At 38.6% G+C, this 22,318-nt stretch overlaps 1 protein-coding gene across 1 annotated transcript; it reads left to right on the top strand.

Moving 5' to 3' along the window:
* Positions 1-2,517: 2,517 nt before the first annotated feature.
* Positions 2,518-7,423, top strand: LOC145785580 (dual specificity protein phosphatase 14-like). The gene is made up of 4 exons (XM_082597244.1): positions 2,518-2,597; positions 2,994-3,188; positions 3,858-4,030; positions 5,463-7,423. Exons 2-4 carry the CDS (start codon positions 3,033-3,035, stop codon positions 5,674-5,676), a joined length of 543 nt encoding a protein of 180 aa, XP_082453370.1. The 5' UTR covers positions 2,518-2,597; positions 2,994-3,032; the 3' UTR covers positions 5,677-7,423.
* The last annotated feature ends 14,895 nt before the right edge of the window (positions 7,424-22,318 follow it).

Here is a 22,318-nt window from a genome sequence, read left to right as displayed (position 1 = left end):
GGTGGAGGCACTATCACCGATCGCATCAAACTGTGGGCGGCTTGTAATGAACACTCGAAACTGATCGCTTAGTGTTTGCATTGTTTTGGTAAAAAGCTTCGTCGAGCGGTTACGTTTGAACAACGATTGCTCGTTTTGTGGATTAGATATAAATGTGAAAGTTAACATATGAATAAACCAAGACATACTCTTTTAATTTGTGTTGGTTTGGTATTTTTATTGTAAAAAATGAATTGCTGAGAATTGGTACAAAATAGTAAAGTTTAAGTTAGCGCTACATAAATATAATGCCTACTTTAGATTGGCAATTAATCCATTCGAGTAGATGAAGCATAATGCCATACAACGATAGTAAAATTGTTAGAATCCGAGCAGAAATGAGAAAGCTACAGCATATTTGGTGGAGGCAGTATTCATCGATCACAGCAAACTGTGGGCGGCTTATACTGAACCATGATCGAATCGCCTTGAAAAATGCATTGGAAAAAAGCTTCGTCGAGCGGTTACGTTTGAACAACGATTTCTCGTTTTGTAGATAACATATAAACGTGAAAGTTGTTAGGTGAATAAAGCAAAACATACTTTTTTAATTTGTGTTGGCTTGGTATTTTTATTGTAAAAATTGAATTGCTGAGAATTGGTACAAAATAGTAAAGTTTAAGTTAGCGCTACATAAATATAGTGCCTACTTTAGATTGGAAATTAATCCATTCGGGTAGATGAAGCATAATGCCATCCAACGATAGTACAATTGTTAAAATCCGAGCAGAAATGAGAAAGCTACAGCATATTTGGTGGAGGCACTATCACCGATCGCATCAAACTGTGGGCGGCTTGTAATGAACACTCGAAACTGATCGCTTAGTGTTTGCATTGTTTTGGTAAAAAGCTTCGTCGAGCGGTTACGTTTGAACAACGATTGCTCGTTTTGTGGATTAGATATAAATGTGAAAGTTAACATATGAATAAACCAAGACATACTCTTTTAATTTGTGTTGGTTTGGTACTTTTATTGTAAAAAATGAATTGCTAAGAATTGGTACAAAATAGTAAAGTTTAAGTTAGCGCTAGGTCAATGTAATGCATACTTTAAACTTGCAACCAATTTAATCGGATAGATGCAGTATCGTGCTTTCCAACGATGGTAAAACTGTTAAAGTCCGAGCAGAAATGAGAAAGCTACAGCATATTTGGTGGAGGCAGTATTCATCGATCACAGCAAACTGTGGGCGGCTCATACTGAACCACGATCGAATCGATTTGAAAAATGCATTGGAAAAAAGCTTCGTCGAGCGGTTACGTTTGAACAACGATTGCTCGTTTTGTGGATTAGATATAAATGTGAAAGTTAACATATGAATAAACCAAGACATACTCTTTTAATTTGTGTTGGTTTGGTATTTTTATTGTAAAAAATGAATTGCGGAGAGTTGGTACAAAATAGTAAAGTTTAAGTTAACGCTACATACATATAATGCCTACTTTGGATTGGCAATTAATCCATTCGGGTAGATGAAGCATAATACCATCCAACGATAGTAAAATTGTTAGAATCCGAGCAGAAATGAGAAAGCTACAGCATATTTGGTGGAGGCAGTATTCATCGATCACAGCAAACTGTGGGCGGCTCATACTGAACCACGATCGAATCGATTTGAAAAATGCATTGGAAAAAAGCTTCGTCGAGCGGTTACGTTTGAACAACGATTTCTCGTTTTGTTGATTAGATATAAATGTGAAAGTTAACATATGAATAAACCAAGACATACTCTTTTAATTTGTGTTGGTTTGGTACTTTTATTGTAAAAAATGAATTGCTAAGAATTGGTACAAAATAGTAAAGTTTAAGTTAGTGCTAGGTCAATGTAATGCATACTTTAAACTTGCAACCAATTTAATCGGATAGATGCAGTATCGTGCTTTCCAACGATGGTAAAACTGTTAAAGTCCGAGCAGAAATGAGAAAGCTACAACACATTTGGTGGAGGCAGTATTCATCGATCACTGCAAACTGTGGGCGGCTTATAGGCTACTGAACCACGATCGAATCGCCTTGAAAAATGCATTGGAAAAAAGCTTCGTCGAGCGGTTACGTTTGAACAACGATTGCTCGTTTTGTGGATTAGATATAAATGTGAAAGTTAACATATGAATAAACCAAGACATAATCTTTTAATTTGTGTTGGTTTGGTATTTTTATTGTAAAAAATGAATTGCGGAGAATTGGTACAAAATAGTAAAGTTTAAGTTAGCGCTACATAAATGTAATGCCTACTTTAGACTGACAATTAATCCATTCGGGTAGATGAGGCATTATGCTTTCCAACGATAGGAAAATTGTTAAAGTCCGAGCAGAAATGAGAAAGCTAGAAGGCACTATTCACTACAAGTATTAAAAAATCAATAGCCTTTCCGCTTTTACTTCTGTTCCGCGTTTTTGCACCCTTTTTAAAAGTAGTTGCGTTTTTTTGCATGACGTCACACATTTTAATGACGTCACTGACCAAAGCGGCCGATGCTAAACCAGCACCGCATATGCTACCACTACTTTTGTCCTAAATTGACATTGGAAAGCTCTTTGCAAGTACTTTGTGAAGGTAATATGACCTTGAAAACAAGTGATATCACCTTTTAGTACCACATTTTTTATAGGCCTACTGCCATTTTGACGTTATGGAAAACAAGTTCTAGGTAAAATTTTAATCCTATGCTCCAGTATTTACATCAAAAATCTCTAAATATAAACTATTTATTTTTCCAAATTAATCGGAAAGTACCAGTAGTGGGTAGCAGAACTACAACCTAAGCATATGTAGTGCCTCTGTGCTACTGCTACAATGGGAAAAAGTACCGCCGCTATTGCAGCCGCTACTCTAACCAAAATGTACCGTAGTGTTGGTATCATTACTACAAAGTAGCACGCTAGTAGCAGTGCTACAACAGTGTCAAATTAAAAAGTGCTTTATAAAATTTATGTTATTTGCGATTTATAGGCTGCCTAGACTTGATTTGTCAAACATTGTGTTTGTAAAATGTGGCAAACAATTCATGAAGTCACTCCAACATTGTATTTATCAAGTGGACGGGCTGCTTCTAATAAACAGGCTATCTTGGACAAGAGAATAAACCTTATCATAAACGCGACTCTTGATTTGCCTAATAGAGTCTGGAATACTCAGATTGAAGTTGTAAGTACTAAATATATCAGTCGTCTTCGACTAGTCTATTTTTTATTAGTTTTTGATTCTAAAAATTTTTTAACTCTAGTTTGTGGATGTATTATATAGTTTAGTTGCCTCCGGTTTCCTGTAGGCATTGAAAGGAAAGCATAGCCCATATCAAGCGACAGAATTTAAATGCATTATTGTGATGTTTAATGACATTGCTATTTCAATTCTGCTATAATCAAGGACATTGTAAAATCCATACTTTTGCTGCTGATAGCAGCTCAGCATATTGACTGGTTGTGTCACTTTATATGTAATATGTACAACATTGTATTCACTTTAAAACTGGTGCATTACAGATTGCAGGAAACTTTTGATTTAACTATTTGTAAGATATTACAGATTTTGTTTTTGCTGTTACGTTAATCACTAATTTTGATAACTGTACCTACTGCTGATTTATAATATGAATGCTGCTTGATGATTGTTTTTGCTGTATATTGAAAAAGAGTTTAGACTAATAAAACTTGACTGGCAAGATCAGTTGGTCGTTTTGATGAAGTTATGAAGGTTTATTGCCTGTCAAATACAGCAATGGAAAAGATAAAAAATAGTTCTGTCACTAGTATAGTTTCATACTGGTGCTCAACTGCGTTTCTTGACAAGCATTTACTTCACTACGGTATTTAGATTCGCATTCCAGTCAATGATGTTCCGCATGCTCAATTGTTGCTGTACTTTGATAAAGTCGCAGACATCATCGACAAAAAGTCTAGGAATGGAGAAAGGTGTTTAGTTCACTGTGTAGCTGGTGTATCAAGATCCTCGTCTTTGTGCATAGCTTATTTGATGAAGTATTGCAGGTAATATATAGTTATATTTTGTGTGGATACTATTGTGGTGAGGCCAAAAAGTGGGTTGTTGTTCACCTGCATTAGGCCTACATGTGAGTCATAGGTGCCGACTTTTCAAAAAACCTTGGGGGGCGAGAAAGGTGATGACGTCATAACCATAACGCTATTTTACTCAATTAAAATAATCTTTGATTAAGCTTACTGTCTTGTGTACATTGACATCTAGGTCGCAAACCAAATTTATTAGAACCGCTGCTTGAAACGATTAGTTTTACGCATGCAGTAGCCTAAGAATAGTCGTAAAATTTTTGATATTGTTAGCTCATAATTGGAACAGTTGGAAAACAAGCCGATTCATTTCCTTTTCATGCGAGTGAATAACAACGATCAAGACAGTGAAGTTATCGAAATAAAACGCAAAAAATCATGATCTCAAGCAGAGTGGTAACCCGCTATCAGTTTTATTAACCTCGTTTTGCTAAATACTTACCTTCAAAACGTGAACAACGGCGAATTGTTTTCTTTTCTGTTTTTTATCGAAAGTCTTCTATCGAATACCGGTATTTTTTCACACTATACATATACATCAATACAGTGCTTATTGAAGCAAAACATGGATGACAGTTTTGAAAAGTGCATTTTTTCTAGTTTCAACTCGATAAAGTTTGTTAAAATTGATTTCATGTTTGAAGTCACAAAAAATGGACGTTTGGATAACTCGTGAAATGAGAATAAACATTCAACCTCGCATTCGCTTTTTTGCTACCACGCGTTTTGACTTTGAAGTTGCTCCTCACGCGCGGAGGATAAGCAGTGTGTGACTATGAGCTTGTGGCTGCCGTGCGCATCTCAGTAGTAATTCACGTTCCCGAGAAAGCCATGCGATCAGCTGCTGTTTTGCGGCCAAGAGCAACGTAGGCTGTTTTTCGCTTTCGGCATTCTCTAAGTCCGTTTAAATGATCTAAATCTTTTTCGCAAAGTATTTTATCTTTGAAACACCACTAGTAATGGCCATTTTTGTTGCCCCTCAACCATGAATTTACGGGGGGGAGGCGCCCCCCGGCCCCTCCATAAGTCGGCGCGTATGATGTGAGTTGTTTGCTCTTTATGTAAGCCAAGATTGTTCACTGACCCAGCTCTGAGCTGGCCACATATTGAATTTATAGCATTATAAATCACATTTCCTAGCATTATATCGTGTTCCTGGTTGCTATTATTACCTGTAAAGCCATTCACCAAAGAAATGCTGCCTGTAATGAATGCACATTAGGCAGCCTAAGTTCTAAGTCATATATATGTGTTTTGTCAAGTTATATACGGTACTCTTCGTGAATTTTGAACCGATAACATAATTATATATCTGAATGTCAAACAGATTTGTAGCCACACAACTGACATTATCTATAATACATGCTTCTGAAAATAACAATTTTTTTCCCAGAATGTCATTGCGCGACGCGCACGCCCATGTTCGGAGCTGTCGACCAGTGATTCGTCCCAACGTAGGATTTTGGCGCCAGCTGATTGAGTACGAAAAGAAACTGCGCGGAACGAATTCTGTTTCCATGATTCAATCTTCTATGGGTCCCATCCCTGACGTTTACCATCATGAGACGCGGAACATGATTGCGTGGTTGGGGAGAAGCAGGAGATAAGAACGGCAGTTTAATCAAATGATTTTTTTGCGTCAACTAAACATTTATTGACATCGTTTTGACGTAACCTTAACTTGTTTAAATACGAAATAAGGCCTTCACTGTGTTTTAAAGTTATGTGTCAAATTCTGCTGTTTTATTGATATAGGATAGGTATATTGTTTACTTTCACATTAAAATATGTCAAGTTGTGCGGTCAAAAGAAATGTTGTAATATAGTCTTTAATACAACCAAATTGATACCATTAAAACAAAATTTTTCTTTAGAATGTGCATGCAACCAAATAGGCTTGCAGACTTTAAAAAAAAAACTGTTATTCACTATTTTGAAGCAGTTTTTGGAAATTGTTTTTTCTTAAAAATGTTTTTTTCATTTAATCTTCTATGGTCTTAGATTTTGTGCGACTTCACTGCGAAACCTAGTGGCGCGTAACGCTAAAATTCTAAGACTAATTTGTTACATGGAACTAAACCTACCCGGTCAAGCAATTCAGCATTTTAAAAGACTGACTTTCTGACTGGTTAGCTGCAGCATCCTAGTAATCATTCAATAACTTCGTTTCTTTTGTTATTTCCTTTTGAGGTAATATGGTATGGTAACAGTAACTGCAACACTGTTGCTGTTAAACCTCTGCACTTTAACTAAGTATAATATTAGTATACTATATATGTGGGTAGGCGATCATTTATTTTTGCTTTCTATTTGCTGCATGGTATTCATTGTTGAAGCTTAATGGTAGTAACAGTATTGTGAAACTTTTGGGTTTTGTTTTCTGCTTAAAGCATTCGTTTCGTTACACATTTAATAGTTTTGTTGTGTTTGCACACTGTGTAGAAGGTTGCCTTTGTTAAGGTTGCCCTTGTTGGAAAGAAAAATACGTAAATTGATAGTTAAACTTGTATCGCTATTATTGTTATTCATTTCTTGGTATCACTCATGAACACTTGCTGAATTGTGATCACTCCAGTCGGTGATGTTGGAATGTGGCGTCGAACTGCATTTATGTTGTAACTGTATTTATGTAACCTATGTACAGCATTTACAGTAGTTGTGCTTTTGTCATTCCAATCTCTCAAATTTCTCCACACTTGGTTTACCTTATACTTGTAGTCTTGTACCCAGCAAGCACTTGTACACGTAGGAGCAGAGTTAACGACGACGTTGTCAAGAATGTGTTTTGTTGCAGAAAATACTCACTAAAAAGTTGAGAAATTTTGATGCTTTTGCCATGAACCACATGCTTGCTATGTCAGATCGGACCCGATTGTATCTTTGACCCAGCCGTAGACCCAGATAAGGACTTTCAAATGCCAGATTTCCGTTTACCATAACAGTAACTGCCTGCTCAACGTAATTAGGGTTTTGTTTCAGGGATGTAAGAACGTTGTTGGTGATACGACACGGGCTCTTGGGTTGAAGCACTGAGTGATCTGAGCTGTCTCCTTCGGTATTGCTTGTTGCATCCAATCAACAATATTAGTTGCCATTTTTATATACTTTCAGATGTTTACCGATGTAGAAACGATCTAAAGTGGCAAATCTGAAGGCAAACTTGGCCACGCTTCCTGTCTCATATCAAATTATGCGTGGTAGTAATTTTGAGTTACGGTACCATAAATAAATTGCATCGAATACAGCTGTAACAACAGGTTCCACAGTGGCTGTCACTAGGTGAATTATGTACTTTTTCCATATGTTTTCAAAAATCTTCTGTAAAGTCTATCGCTTGTTTAATAGAAATTTCTTTACCGCTTCGTCTCAACATGGAGTGTGAGTGAAACTGAGCCGTCATGACATTGTGGTGATCGGCTTTTCTCTGCTAGGTCATTCTGACTTTCCTTTAGACTTGGAACAAACAGCGTTATCCCAGCACAGAAAATAGTTCACTGCACTGTCAACCATCAAAAGTTTTTTTTGCATTGTTTTAACGTATCCCACCGTACCATAGACAGAACATAATAATGTACGAGAATCAAAACTGAAGATGCACTGGACAGAATGAGATGACAATCGCTGCAAGAGAAGAATCGCCCATTCCCCCCCTAGTGAGAACAAAACCGAATTTGAATACTGCTGGCACCGGTATGAATGGTTTGAATTTGCAGCCTCGTCCATGGTCAACATCGCCGCTTTTGGTCTCAGGAAACGGCAAGCTCCTCTTTCTGTTTATTTTATACAACACTAAACCCATCAATGAACGTCTAGCTGTGAAAATATAGACGGAGTCCTAGAGCTGTCATTACAGTCCAACAAATTGCTTTGAAGTGAAAAAGGGGGTCGATAGCGCCAAGGTACCTGTAGGGCGAATTCAAATAGAATTATTTCAACCCGCTTTCACTAAAGACTTTATCCAAGCAGTAAAAACTAATTACAAAAATGCAACTGCCATGCGCTTGTAGTTCATACATTCTGATAATTATAGCTTATCAAGGTAGGCATGAATAACCGGTTTATGTAAACTACTGTAGCCTAGTAGGCTATTTTGACTAAGGATAGCCTATATGTAGGCCTAGCTTAATGTTTAGTAGTCTGCATGACTGTTTTGTTTCACATAAGACCGGTGGCGTAGCCTATTTGTAATTTTAGGTCGCTGCAGCAGATGGGGATTTCGACCAAACTGTCAAATTTTTAAGATCACCCTGCGTGGATCTGGATGAATTGTTTATAGGCTTATAGCCTAGGCTACTAAAGACAGTTGGTGATTACTGCAACTCTTCGAATGATATAGCCTAGGCTACTCTTTCTTATTTCATTCTAAACATTTCATCCAGTAGCCTAGCGTTTACAAGGGGTTATTTTTGAACCGGCATAAATTTAAGGGCCCGTAGGCTCCTCTTTCTTAGATTTGGGGAACCAGGATCTTATTGGTAGGAACTGGGCCTACCCTATCCTCTCAATTACCTGCCCTAATTCTCTCCCAATTGTTGGGGCAGAGCTATGCTACTACTACCGCCGGTGTGCGCTTGAGCAATGCATTCCAGGACTGCTCTCCTTTCAGCGGCACCTAGTGGATGAAATACTTTTCCGGCAACAACATTTCGACAATTGGAAACTTCGCTCTGTCAATCTCGGTGACCGGCCTTGCGTCAAAAACCGCTATAAGTATAAGAAACTTTCAGGAATCCCCCATGAAGGCTTTGTCAGTCCGAGGATAAAATTTCACAACCAATCATTTAAACTACTTTTATTGGAGCTTGTTTATTTACTCTTTACGAACTTCTTATAATCTAAATGCAACGTTCTTTAAACCGAAAGATGTATTTAATCTTGAATAAGCTACGATCTTTGTTATTAGATATAAATTTTCTTACATTATGTTGTTTGATGAATTCTCCGAATATCTTAAATTCAGAGATGTACGTAGGGGAGATCCTCCAACAGTGCCCATCAGTGTCCTACAGTGCTCAACCTCCGTTTTTGGCGGCAATGCATTCTGATTTAACGCTGTAACGAGTTTGAGGTATTGCCACGTGACCAACGATATCCAAGTCACAACTTGAAGGCTTAGCTAAAGTCAGGCAGCTAGCTGCAAGAGGATGTCAAATTTGAAGGAAATTGTTATAATTTTAAGTAAAAAGGAAAACCGTGCTCATCAACTCTTCATTAACTATATCAGCTATTTAGCAATGTCATTGTGAATAGGTAGCCTATAGTCTTATATGTTACGTTTTGGCTAAACATAACTGCAGCAATTAGGAAGTTACAGCTTGTTTTGTTCAAAGTGCTGTCGGTGCCAACAGTGCCCACCAACGATAGTTCCTACAGTGCTCAGGGTGGGCACTGTTGGAACCTTGCAGGATAAATTTGTCAACTGACAACTCGGTATGATAGATGGTCCATATTAGCTTGATCAAAACTACATCATCAAACGTTTTTACGGTTCTCCATTTTCAGTTTTTTCCCTTGACTACATAAGCGCATACGTGTAACTTAATTGCCTACTGTTGCAGAGTGATCTTGATTAGAAAAATTGCCAAACATTCTCCGGAAATCATGAAAAGAGCTTGCAAAGAAGTCCGTAGGCCTACCAATAGAAAGTCTATCAATTCTGTTTCCAAAGACTTCGGCATCCCTCGTAGACACTGAGGCGTTATTTAGAAAAGTGCACCAACAATGAGTTAGAAACTTTAGCACCGAAAAACCTTCAACCTAACTAGGCCCAGGGCTGGATTTCAGCCGGAACGGTCCGGAGCGCAGCTCCGGAAGCTCGGTCAAAAAGTTGACTTGTCCGGAACGGCGTTCCGGAAGCTCAAATATTTTATACTCTTATTATGCTTTGCCCTGTTCAGTAAAAGTATATCCATAATTCTTGATGAGTCGAACACGTTGAATCGGGTATTCACTCTGATAATATATCTTCGTATCAGTCTTGACGGAAGCGAACCTGTGAATGTATTTGTAGATCTTGTTGAGCTCGCTAGTCTTGTGGCGAATGGCATCTTTGATTTCTTGAAGAGCTGCCTAAGATGATATGGCATGTCTACAACATTTTTATCTTCTTGTTTGATTGGTGTTGTATGTGATGGCGCGGCTGTGATTATAGGTCGCAAAAATGGTGTGGCAAAATTGCTTCGTGATAAATTTCCAGACATTGTGGTGTGGTATTGATTGTGCAAACCATACTGTAGATTAGAACTATATCGGTTCGTGATGTTGTAAAATCAGTCAGTAATGCGTATCGATTTCGATGTTTATGGACAAGCGCTATAGCCATTACCACGCTTCTCCTAAATAGCAGGGAATTGGGTGAATGTGCAGCGGTTTTAAAGTGCAGTTGTTGAAAATCGGAAGGGTAGGCCTACTGGACACACGTTGGGTAGCCTCGAGTGTCCGCACAGTTAATGCCGTCTGAAATGATTTTCCAGCACTTGTCGAACACTCCAAAAAGGGAGCTATAGTAGCGACACAAAAGATTCTCGGAAACGTGTGAAATATCAAGGACTCTTGTCGAAGATAACATCCACGGATTTCGTGTTGGACTTGGCTTTGATGTACAAATCCTCGCAAGAATTATCCGAAGTAGCATAGGCCTATGCCTCAAACTGCAAAACAGAGCATGTACTATTTGGGATGCAGATAACAAATTGCTACAAATTGCTAATCTTGCAAAATTATTTGAAACACGTAGGAACGAACCCGGACGACATTATAGCATTGCCATGGATGCTGAAAAAAACTTAGAGTTCAAAGGTGTGGAATTGCATGTAAACATTGCAGAAATAGCCAGCCAAACAATTCCCGCATCTTCTATCATCACTTAGAAAATTCCATCCAAGATCGTTTGTTGAGTTAAACAGACTCGTCATTTATTGACAGCTGCAAATACTTGATTCAACTACTTGGCCAGAGGACACAGTAATGACACACAGAGAATACGAAATCATTGAAGTGGCAAAGAGATTGCGCTTACAGTGGATGAACGCAAAGCTGTGAGAGGACTTCGCGAATATAAAACTACGAAAAGAAGATCCCAGAATCTTCAAAGTTTGATAACGTCACTAAAATCCCTTCCAATTTCATCGAGCAAGTGTGAACGCGGATTTTCACAAATGAACCATACTGACATCTGACCGGGCTTCTCTACACACTATGTAACTGTTTTAAGTTTACTCTTTATAGGAATGGTCGGTCCTCCACTGATAAAGTTTTAACCAGCAAAGTGTGTTGGATCCTGGTTGCGCCAGGGACGTAATTCGGCAATTGAGACCCGAAGTCGCCAGAGGATTTATGGTTTTGAATTCGATAAATGTCTTAAAAAATTGTAGGCTGTAACTTGTATTTTTGTTTCACTAAAATACGAATACTTGCGTTGAACAACGCTTATCATCTATGGACCATGATAGCCTACTTACTTTACCAACGTTTTACGTAGGCTACATCAAGTGTGTTGTTTCAAAGTCTCATAAGGGCATATTTCAGAATCTCTTCTACGGCACCTAGCGCATTTGGAAAGTAAAAAACTAACGTTCCGGAAGCTAATCTTCTGGAAATCTACCACTGACTAGGCTTATAGGCTACTGTTAACAGAATATTCTCCAACGAAGAAGAGAGGGAGCTTTGTGAATATCTTCAAGATGCAGCAAAGCATCACTTTGGCTACACGACCAAGACAGCTAGAATACTAGCATTCGAACTTGCTGTAAAATACAATAAAAAAATACCGATATGTTGGAACGAAAATAAAACTTCTGGAATGAAATGGTTCCGGCTTTTCATGCTAGTTAGTTGTTAGTAGACTGCTCACAAAAAGAAAGATCGGTTTCGACAATATTGAAATTGCTACAGTGTTCTGTAGCGCTAGAGAGCTCTGTCGTCTCTGACGTCACACGTACACGTCACTAGATTTGTCCAGAAGGCTCCGCCTTGAGCGCATAACTGCACGTCTCGGGAATTCAATCCAGTAATCGGGAATGCAACTTCAGTAATCAATTTCACTATGCCGAATTCCTACCTTGGTTCATCGTTATGTAGATTTGCAGTCGTGTTGCGTTGTGTGATCGCATGTAAAACTCGCAATCCCACACTAGAACCTTCTTAAAGAAGTTTAGCTCATGATTTTAAATCAGAGTGTGTTAAGTCTTTTGCTATGTGAAAATCAGTCTTTTGTCGAGTTTTGCAATATGTAAAATCAGTTTGTTGAGTTTTTGTTCAATATGAAAAGTCGGTTCTTTCAATATGAAAATCAGTTCAATGCAATATCTAAAATCAGAACTTAAAACCAGTATCAAGAAATCAGTCTTGGTAATTCTAAAGCAATATATCAGTTTCGTTGTTGCTACTGTTTCTATGTTTTTGGCACTGCCAGGATGACGTTTGGATCAGTTTATTGTTAATAATGTAGCAGCGACAACGTTTCGTATCCAGTTGTTGGTGGTGGAGCTTTAATGATTCTGGTGTTTTCCTTTACTGTCTGTGTTGCTGGATCGAAGATTAAAACCTATAAACAATTAATTTGTGAGCAAGCATCGATCTCCTGAGTTTGAATTAGCAACAATACAGCCGCGTAGTCGACCTCGTGTCCTATCATTCTTTGCCGACTTCGCCCAGGAATGTTGCCATCCCACTGATGGCTGTGTATGGGTGGATATGCTGAAAGCAGCGTCCGCTACAGTTCTTTAATGTGTTTACAGGAAGTGGGCACTGTGGGAACCCTAGATGGGCAGTGTTAGGCATTCATGTCCTACAGTGCTCACTTTTTTTAAGCATTTTTATATTGTCATTATGCAAATCCTGCTTATCAAAGAATTAACACTAAACTATCAATAAATAGCAAAAAGATAGTAGGCTACTAAGACATAGCGTAGAAAAATCAATGTTATTGACAAGCTTTTAAAGAAAAATTTCAAATATTCAGAAAAACTGGGCACTGTTGGGCTATCTCTCCTATACGCCGCAAATTCTACGCCGCAGACTTGCGGCGTATACTTTTTGTTTACGCTAACACTTGCGGCCACATTTTTTTGGATAATTTGCGCTTGAGGCTACGCGTAAAGTTTTCGCGGTTTTTTAGCGCATTAGCGTCAACGCATACTTTTTAATGTATTTTTTTCGCTACAACATGCCAATACCTTCCAGCGCTGCAGTTGAAAGAATGTTTTCAATGGGCAAAGACATATTGGAACCGAAACACAGCAAAATGTCAGATAAACACTTTCAGATGCTTGTGTTTCTTCGTGGAAATTCAAAATAAAACTTGTTTGTTTCGAGTGGTTTATACCGTGTGAATGTTTGGCACCTAGCAAACAAAATTAGTTTACGCTAGTGTATGCGCTGACGCTGACACCGCCAACTTTTTTTACAAGTTACGTTGACGCATACGGCGTATGGTTTTTCGAAAGTTTGCATTTAGGCTGACGGCGTCAATATTTTTTGTATTGCGCGTACCTCACTGGCTTTTTTGTATTGCGCGTACCTCACTGCTTAAATTAGAAACTACCATGAGGTTCAGTGGTTCACAGTCACAACATTTGAGCAAAACTTAAACAAACATTTCACTTACCGTGTTGCAAATCTAGCATAGATAGGCTATAGAAACAACACCAAAAACCTATAGCCTACCTATGTGTAAAATAGTGGAGCACTATTCTTACTAAATTTAAAAACAATTAGTTGTGATGCTTCACAAATTGCCACTATCTTGATATTGTTTCTATCTTCGATTATCTTCTGTTGTTATAGTTTTTTATGCATTTTTTAGTTGTATGAATATGTCAGCTGACTTTGTACCTTTTCGCTGTCTTTCTAGCACGAGCACCATATCTAAAGTTTTTATTTATCTGTGTGCTATATTTGTGGCCTAGTAATTGCAGGTAATAGTTATATTTTGTGTGGATACTATTGTGGTGAGGCCAAAAAGTGGATTGTTGTTCACCTGCATTAGGCCTACGTGTGAGTTGCGTTGCTCTTTATGTAAACCAAGATTGTTCACTGACCCAGCTCTGAGCTGGCCACATATTGAATTTATAGCATCATAAATCACATTTCCTAGCATTATATCGTGTTCCTAGTTGCTATTATGACCTGTAAAGCCATTCACCAAAGAAATGCTGCCTGTAATGAATTCTAAGTTCTAAGTCATAAGTGTTTTGTCAAGTCGCAATTACACACTCTTCGTGAATTTTGAACCGATAACATATCTGAATGTCAGTCAGATTTGTAGCCACACAGCTGACATTGTCTATAATACATGCTTCTGAAAATAACAAATTTTTTTCCAGAATGTCATTGCGCGACGCGCACGCCCATGTTCGGAGCTGTCGACCAGTGATTCGTCCCAACGTAGGATTTTGGCGCCAGCTGATTGAGTACGAAAAGAAACTGCGCGGAACGAATTCTGTTTCCATGATTCAATCTTCTATGGGTCCCATCCCTGACGTTTACCATCATGAGACGCGGAACATGATTGCGTGGTTGGGGAGAAGCAGGAGATGAGGACGGCAGTTTAATCAAATGATTTTTTTTGCGTCAACTAAACATTTATTGACATCGTTTTGACGTAACCTTAACTTGTTTAAATACGAAATAAGGCCTTCACTGTGTTTTAAAGTTATGTGTCAAATTCTGCTGTTTTATTGATATAGGATAGGTATATTGTTTACTTTCACATTAAAATATGTCAAGTTGTGCGGTCAAAAGAAATGTTGTAATATAGTCTTTAATACAACCAAATTGATACCATTAAAACAAAATTTTTCTTTAGAATGTGCATGCAACCAAATAGGCTTGCAGACTTTAAAAAAAAACTGTTATTCACTATTTTGAAGCAGTTTTTGGAAATCATTTAATTTTCTATGGTCTTAGATTTTGTGCGACTTCACTGCGAAACCTAGTGGCGCGTAACGCTAAAATTCTAAGACTAATTTGTTACATGGAACTAAACCTACCCGGTCAAGCAATTCAGCATTTTAAAAGACTGACTTTCTGACTGGTTAGCTGCAGCATCCTAGTAATCATTCAATAACTTCGTTTCGTTTGTTATTTCCTTTTGAGGTAATATGGTATGGTAACAGTAACTGCAACACTGTTGCTGTTAAACCTCTGCACTTTAACTAAGTATAGTATACTATATATGTGGGTAGGCGATCATTTATTTTTGCTTTCTATTTGCTGCATGGTATTCATTGTTGAAGCTTAATGGTATTAACAGTATTGTGTAACTTTTGGGTTTTGTTTTCTGCTTAAAGCATTCGTTTCGTTACACATTTAATAGTTTTGTTGTGTTTGCACACTGTGTAGAAGGTTTCCTTTGTTAAGGTTGCCCTTGTTAAGGTTGCCCTTGTTGGAAAGAAAAATACGTAAATTGATAGTTAAACTTGTATCGCTATTATTGTTACTCATTTCTTGGTATCACTCATGAACACTTGCTGAATTGTGATCACTCCAGTCGGTGATGTAGGAATGTGGCGTCGAACTGCATTTATGTTGTAACTGTATTTATGTAACCTATGTACAGCATTTACAGTAGTTGTGCTTTTGTCATTCCAATCTCTCAAATGTCTCCACACCTGGTTTACCTTATACTTGTAGTCTTGTACCCAGCAAGCACTTGTACACGTAGGAGCAGAGTTAACGACGACGTTGTCAAGAATGTGTTTTGTTGCAGAAAATACTCACTAAAAAGTTGAGAAATTTTGATGCTTTTGCCATGAACCACATGCTTGGTTTGTCAGATCGGACCCGATTGTATCTTTGACCCAGCCGTAGACCCAAATAAGGACTTTCAAATGCCAGATTTCCGTTTACCATAACAGTAACTGCCTGCTCAACGTAATTAGGGTTTTGTTTCAGGGATGTAAGAACGTTGTTGGTGATACGACACGGGCTCTTGGGTTGAAGCACTGAGTGATCTGAGCTGTCTCCTTCGGTATTGCTTGTTGCATCCAATCAACAATATTAGTTGCCATTTTTATATACTTTCAGATGTTTACCGATGTAGAAACGATCTAAAGTGGCAAATCTGAAGGCAAACTTGGCCACGCTTCCTGTCTCATATCAAATTATGCGTGGTAGTAATTTTGAGTTACGGTACCATAAATAAATTGCATCGAATACAGCTGTAACAACAGGTTCCACAGTGGCTGTCACTAGGTGAATTATGTACTTTTTCCATATGTTTTCAAAAATCTTCTGTAAAGTCTATCGCTTGTTTAATAGAAATTTCTTTACCGCTTCGTCTCAACATGGAGTGTGAGTGAAACTGAGCCGTCATGACATTGTGGTGATCGGCTTTTCTCTGCCAGGTCATTCTGACTTTCCTTTAGACTTGGAACAAACAGCGTTATCCCAGCACAGAAAATAGTTCACTGCACTGTCAACCATCAAAAGTTTTTTTTTGCATTGTTTTAACGTATCCCACCGTACCATAGACAGAACATAATAATGTACGAGAATCAAAACTGAAGATGCACTGGACAGAATGAGATGACAATCGCTGCAAGAGAAGAATCGCCCATCCCCCCCCCCCCTAGTGAGAACAAAACCGAATTTGAATACTGCTGGCACCGGTATGAATGGTTTCAATTTGCAGCCTCGTCCATGGTCAACATCGCCGCTTTTGGTCTCAGGAAACGGCAAGCTCCTCTTTCTATTTATTTTATACAACACTAAACCCATCAATGAACGTCTAGCTGTGAAAATATAGACGGAGTCCTAGAGCTGTCATTACAATCCAACAAATTGCTTTGAATTGAAAAAGGGGGTCGATAGCGCCAAGGTACCTGTAGGGCGAATTCAAATTTAAGCCTAATCAATAGAATTATTTCAACCCGCTTTCACTAAAAACTTTATCCAAGCAGTAAAAACTAATTACAAAAATGCAACTGCCATGCGCTTGTAGTTCATACATCTTGATAATTATAGCTTATTAAGGTAGGCATGAATAACCGTTTATGTAAACTAGTAGGCTATTTTGACTAAGGATAGCCTATATGTAGGCCTAGCTTAATGTTTAGTAGTCTGCATGACTGTTTTGTTTCACATAAGACGGGTGGCGTAGCCTATTTGTAATTTTAGGTCGCTGCAGCAGACGGGGATTTCGACCAAACTGTCAAATTTTTAAGATCACCCTGCGTGGATCTGGATGAATTGTTTATAGGCTTATAGCCTAGGCTACTAAAGACAGTTGGTGATTATTGCAACTCTTCGAATGATATAGCCTAGGCTACTCTTCCTTATTTCATTCTAAACATTTCATCCAGTAGCCTAGCGTTTACAAGGGGTTATTTTTGACCCGGCATAAATTTAAGGGCCCGTAGGCTCCTCTTTCTTAGATTTGGGGAACCAGGATCTTATTGGTAGGAACTGGGCCTACCCTATCCTCTCAATTACCTGCCCTAATTCTCTCGCAATTGTTGGGGCAGAGCCATGCTACTACTACCGCCGGTGTGTGCTTGAGCAATGCATTCCAGGACTGCTCTCCTTTCAGCGGCACCTAGTGGATGAAATACTTTTCCGGCAACAACATTTCGACAATTGGAAACTTCGCTCTGTCAATCTCGGTGACCGGCCTTGCGTCAAAAACCGCTATAAGGATAAGAAACTTCCAGGAATCCCCCATGATGGCTTTGTCAGTCCGAGGATAAAATTTCACAACCAATCATTTAAACTACTTTTATTGGAGCTTGTTTATTTAGTCTTTACGAACTTCTTATAATCTAAATGCAACGTTCTTTAAACCGAAAGATGTATTTAATCTTGAATAAGCTACGATCTTTGTTATTAGACATAAATTTTTTTACATTATGTTGTTTGATGAATTCTCCGAATATCTTAAATTCAGAGATGTACGTAGGGGAGATCCTCCAACAGTGCCCAGTGTCCTACAGTGCTCAACCTCCGTTTTTGGCGGCAATGCATTCTGATTTAACGCTATAACGAGTTTGAGGTATTGCCACGTGACCAACGATACCCAAGTCACAACTTGAAGGCTTAGCTAAAGTCAGGCAGCTAGCTGCAAGAGGATGTCAAATTTGAAGGAAATTGTTATTATTTTACGTAAAAAGGAAAACCGTGCTCATCAACTCTTCATTAACTATATAAGCTATTTAGCAATGTCATTGTGAATAGGTAGCCTATAGTCTTATATGTTACGTTTTGGCTAGACATAACTGCAGCAATTAGGAAGTTACAGCTTGGTTTGTTCAAAGTGCTGTCGGTGCCAACAGTGCCCACCAACGATAGTTCCTACAGTGCTCAGGGTGGGCATTGTTGGAACCTTGCAGAATAAATTTGTCAACTGACAACTCGGTATGATAGATGGTCCATATTAGCTTGATCAAAACTACATCATCAAACGTTTTTACGGTTCTCCATTTTCAGTTTTTTCCCTTGACTACATAAGCGCATACGTGTAACTTAATTGCCTACTGTTGCAGAGTGATCTTGATTAGAAAAATTGCCAAACATTCTCCGGAAATCACGAAAAGAGCTTGCAAAGAAGTCCGTAGGCCTACCAATAGAAAGTCTATCAATTCTGTTTCCAAAGACTTCGGCATCCCTCGTAGACACTGAGGCGTTATTTAGAAAAGTGCACCAACAATGAGTTAGAAACTTTAGCACCGAAAAAACTTCAACCTAACTAGGCCCAGGGATGGATTTCAGCCGGAACGGTCCAGAGCGCCGCTCCGGAAGTTCGGTCAAAAAGTTGACTTGTCCGGAACGGCGTTCCGGAAGCTCAAATATTTTATACTCTTATTATGCTTTGCCCTGTTCAGTAAAAGTATATATTTTTCTTGATGAGTCGACCACGTTAAAGCGCGTATCCACTCTGATAATATATCTTCGTATCAGTCTTGACGGAAGCGAACCTGTGAATGTATATTTGTAGATCTTGTTGAGCTCGCTAGTCTTGCGGCGAATGGCATCTTTGATTTCTTGAAGAGCTGCCTAAGATGATATGGCATGTCTACAACATTTTTATCTTCTTGTTTGATTGGTGTTGTATGTGATGGCGCGGCTGTGATGATAGGTCGCAAAAATGGTGTGGCAAAATTGCTTCGTGATAAATTTCCAGACATTGTGGTGTGGTATTGTGCATACTGTAGATTAGAACTATATCGGTTCGTGATGTTGTAAAATCAGTCAGTAATGCGTATCGATTTCGATGTTTATGGACAAGCGCTATAGCCATTACCACGCTTCTCCTAAATAGCAGGGAATTGGGTGAATGTGCAGCGGTTTTAAAGTGCAGTTGTTGAAAATCGGAAGGGTAGGCCTACTGGACACACGTTGGGTAGCCTCGAGTGTTCGCACAGTTAATGCCGTCTGGAATGATTTTCCAGCACTTGTCGAACACTCCAAAAAGGGAGCTAGTAGCGACACAAGAGATTCTCGGAAACGTGTGAAATATCAAGGACTCTTGTCGAAGATAACATCCACGGATTTCGTGTTGGACTTGGCTTTGATGTACGAATCCTCGCAAGAATTATAAATAGCATAGGCCTATGCCTCAAACTGCAAAACAGAGCATGTACTATTTGGGATGCAGATAACAAAATTAATAATCTTGCAAAATTATTTGAAACACGTAGGAACGAACCCGGACGACATTATAGCATTGCCATGGATGCTGATGTTCAAAGGTGTGGAATTGCATGTAAACATTGCAAAAATAGCCAGCCAAACAATTCCCGCATCTTCTATCATCACTTAGAAAATTCCATCCAAGATCGTTTGTTGAATTTAACAGACTCGTCATTTATTAACAGCTGCAAATACTTGATTCAACTACTTGGCCAGAGGACACAGTAATGACACACGGAGAAAACGAAATCATTGAAGTGGCAAAGAGATTGCGCTTACAGTGGATGAACGCGAAGCTGTGAGAGGACTTCGCGAATATAAAACTACGCAAAGAAGATCCCAGAATCTTCAAAGTTTGATAACGTCACTAAAATCCCAATTTCATCGAGCAAGTGTGAGCGCGGATTTTCACAAATGAACCTCATACTGACATCTGACCGGGCTTCTCTACACACTATGTAACTGTTTTAAGTTTACTCTTTATAGGAATGGTCGGTCCTCCACTGAGAAAGTTTTAACCAGCGAAGTGTGTTGGATCCTGGTTGCGCCAGGGACGTAATTCGGCAATTGAGACCCGAAGTCGCCAGAAGATTTATGGTTTTGAATTCGATAAATGTCTTAAAAAATTGTGGGCTGTAACTTGTATTTTTGTTTCACTAAAATCATTAAAATACGAATATTTGCGTTGAACAACGCTTATCATCTATGGACCATGATAGCCTACTTACTTTACCAACGTTTTACCTAGGCTACATCAAGTGTGTTGTTTCAAAGTCTCATAAGGGCATATTTCAGAATCTCTTCTACGGCACCTAGCGCATTTGGAAAGTAAAAAACTAACGTTCCGGAAGCTAATCTTCTGGAAATCTACCACTGAATAGGCCTATAAGCTACTGTTAACAGAATATTCTCCAACGAAGAAGAGAGGGAGCTTTGTGAATATCTTCAAGATGCAGCAAAGCATCACTTTGGCTACACGACCAAGACAGCTAGAATACTAGCATTCGAACTTGCTGTAAAATACAATAAAAAAAATACCGATATGTTGGAACGAAAATAAAACTTCTGGAATGAAATGGTTCCGGCTTTTCATGCTAGTTAGTAGACTGCTCACAAAAAGAAAGATCGGTTTCGACAATATTGGAATTGCTACAGTTTTCTTTAATGTGTTTATAGGAAGTGGGCACTGTGGGAACCCTAGATGGGCAGTATTAGGCATTCATGTCCTACAGTGCTCACTTTTTTTAAGCATTTTTATATTGTCATTATGCAAATCCTGCTTATCAAAGAATTATCACCAAACTATCAATAAATAGCAAAAAGATAGTAGGCTACTAAGACATAGCGTAGAAAAATCAATGTTATTGACAAGCTTTTGAAGAAAAATTTCAAATATTCAGAAAAACTGGGCACTGTTGGGCTATCTCTCCTATACGCCACAAATTCTACGCCGCACACTTGCGGCGTATACTTTTTGTTTACGCTAACACTTGCGGCCACATTTTTTTGGATAGTTTGCGCTTGAGGCTACGCGTAAAGTTTTCGCGGTTTTTTAGCGCATTAGCGTCAACGCATACTTTTTAATGTATTTTTTTCGCTACAACACGCCAATACCTTCCAGCGCTGCAGTTGAAAGAATGTTTTCAATGGGCAAAGACATATTGGAACCAAAACACAGCAAAATGTCAGATAAACACTTTCAGATGCTTGTGTTTCTTCGTGGAAATTCAAAATAAAACCTGTTTGTTTCGAGTGGTTTATACCGTGTGAATGTTTGGCACCTAGCAAACAAAATTAGTTTACGCTAGTGTATGCGCTGACGCTGACGCCGCCAACTTTTTTTACAAGTTACGTTGACGCATACGGCGTATGGCTTTTCGAAAGTTTGCATTTAGGCTGACGGCGTCAATATTTTTTGTATGCGCGTACTTCACTGCTTAAATTAGAAACTTCCATGAGGTTCAGTGGTTCACAGTCACAACATTTGAGCAAAACTTAAACAAACATTTCACTTACCGTGTTGCAAATCTAGCATAGATAGGCTATAGAAACAACACCAAAAACCTATAGCCTACCTATGTGTAAAATAGTGGAGCACTATTCTTACTAAATTTAAAAACAATTAGTTGTGATGCTTCACAAATTGCCACTATCTTGATATTGTTTCTATCTTCGATTATCTTCTGTTGTTATAGTTTTTTATGCATTTTTTCTTAGTTGTATGAATATGTCAGCTGACTTTGTACCTTTTCGCTGTCTTTCTAGCACGAGCACCATATCTAAAGTTTTTATTTATCTGTGTGCTATATTTGTGGCCTAGTTTACGTGCTATCGCCCAGAAAAAAAAAGAATATGACTCTATCAAACTGCTCACAATAATCTACACAATTGTAAAACTGTTTTATTTGTTTTTGTTGTTTGTTTTGTTTGTCGTATCCAGGCTTACGTCCGGTGGTTGAAGATTTAGATTAAGTGGCCGGGAAGGCAAAGAAGCCAATCTTCGTGTCCACCTTCAGGCATGCCTGTAAGTGTCCAGCCAAAGACACAGCTGCGCGCATGCTTTTGAGCGGTGTCGAACCAGACGCCCTTTCGATTGCCGTTGCAGGGCTCTCGGCTACGCAG

The sequence above is a fragment of the Aplidium turbinatum genome, chromosome 16 (assembly GCF_918807975.1).
Source record: "Aplidium turbinatum chromosome 16, kaAplTurb1.1, whole genome shotgun sequence".
NCBI classification, from domain to species: domain Eukaryota; kingdom Metazoa; phylum Chordata; class Ascidiacea; order Aplousobranchia; family Polyclinidae; genus Aplidium; species Aplidium turbinatum.
The sequence above is the reverse complement of the archived record's forward strand: the minus strand, read 5'-3'. Positions and strand labels throughout refer to the sequence as shown.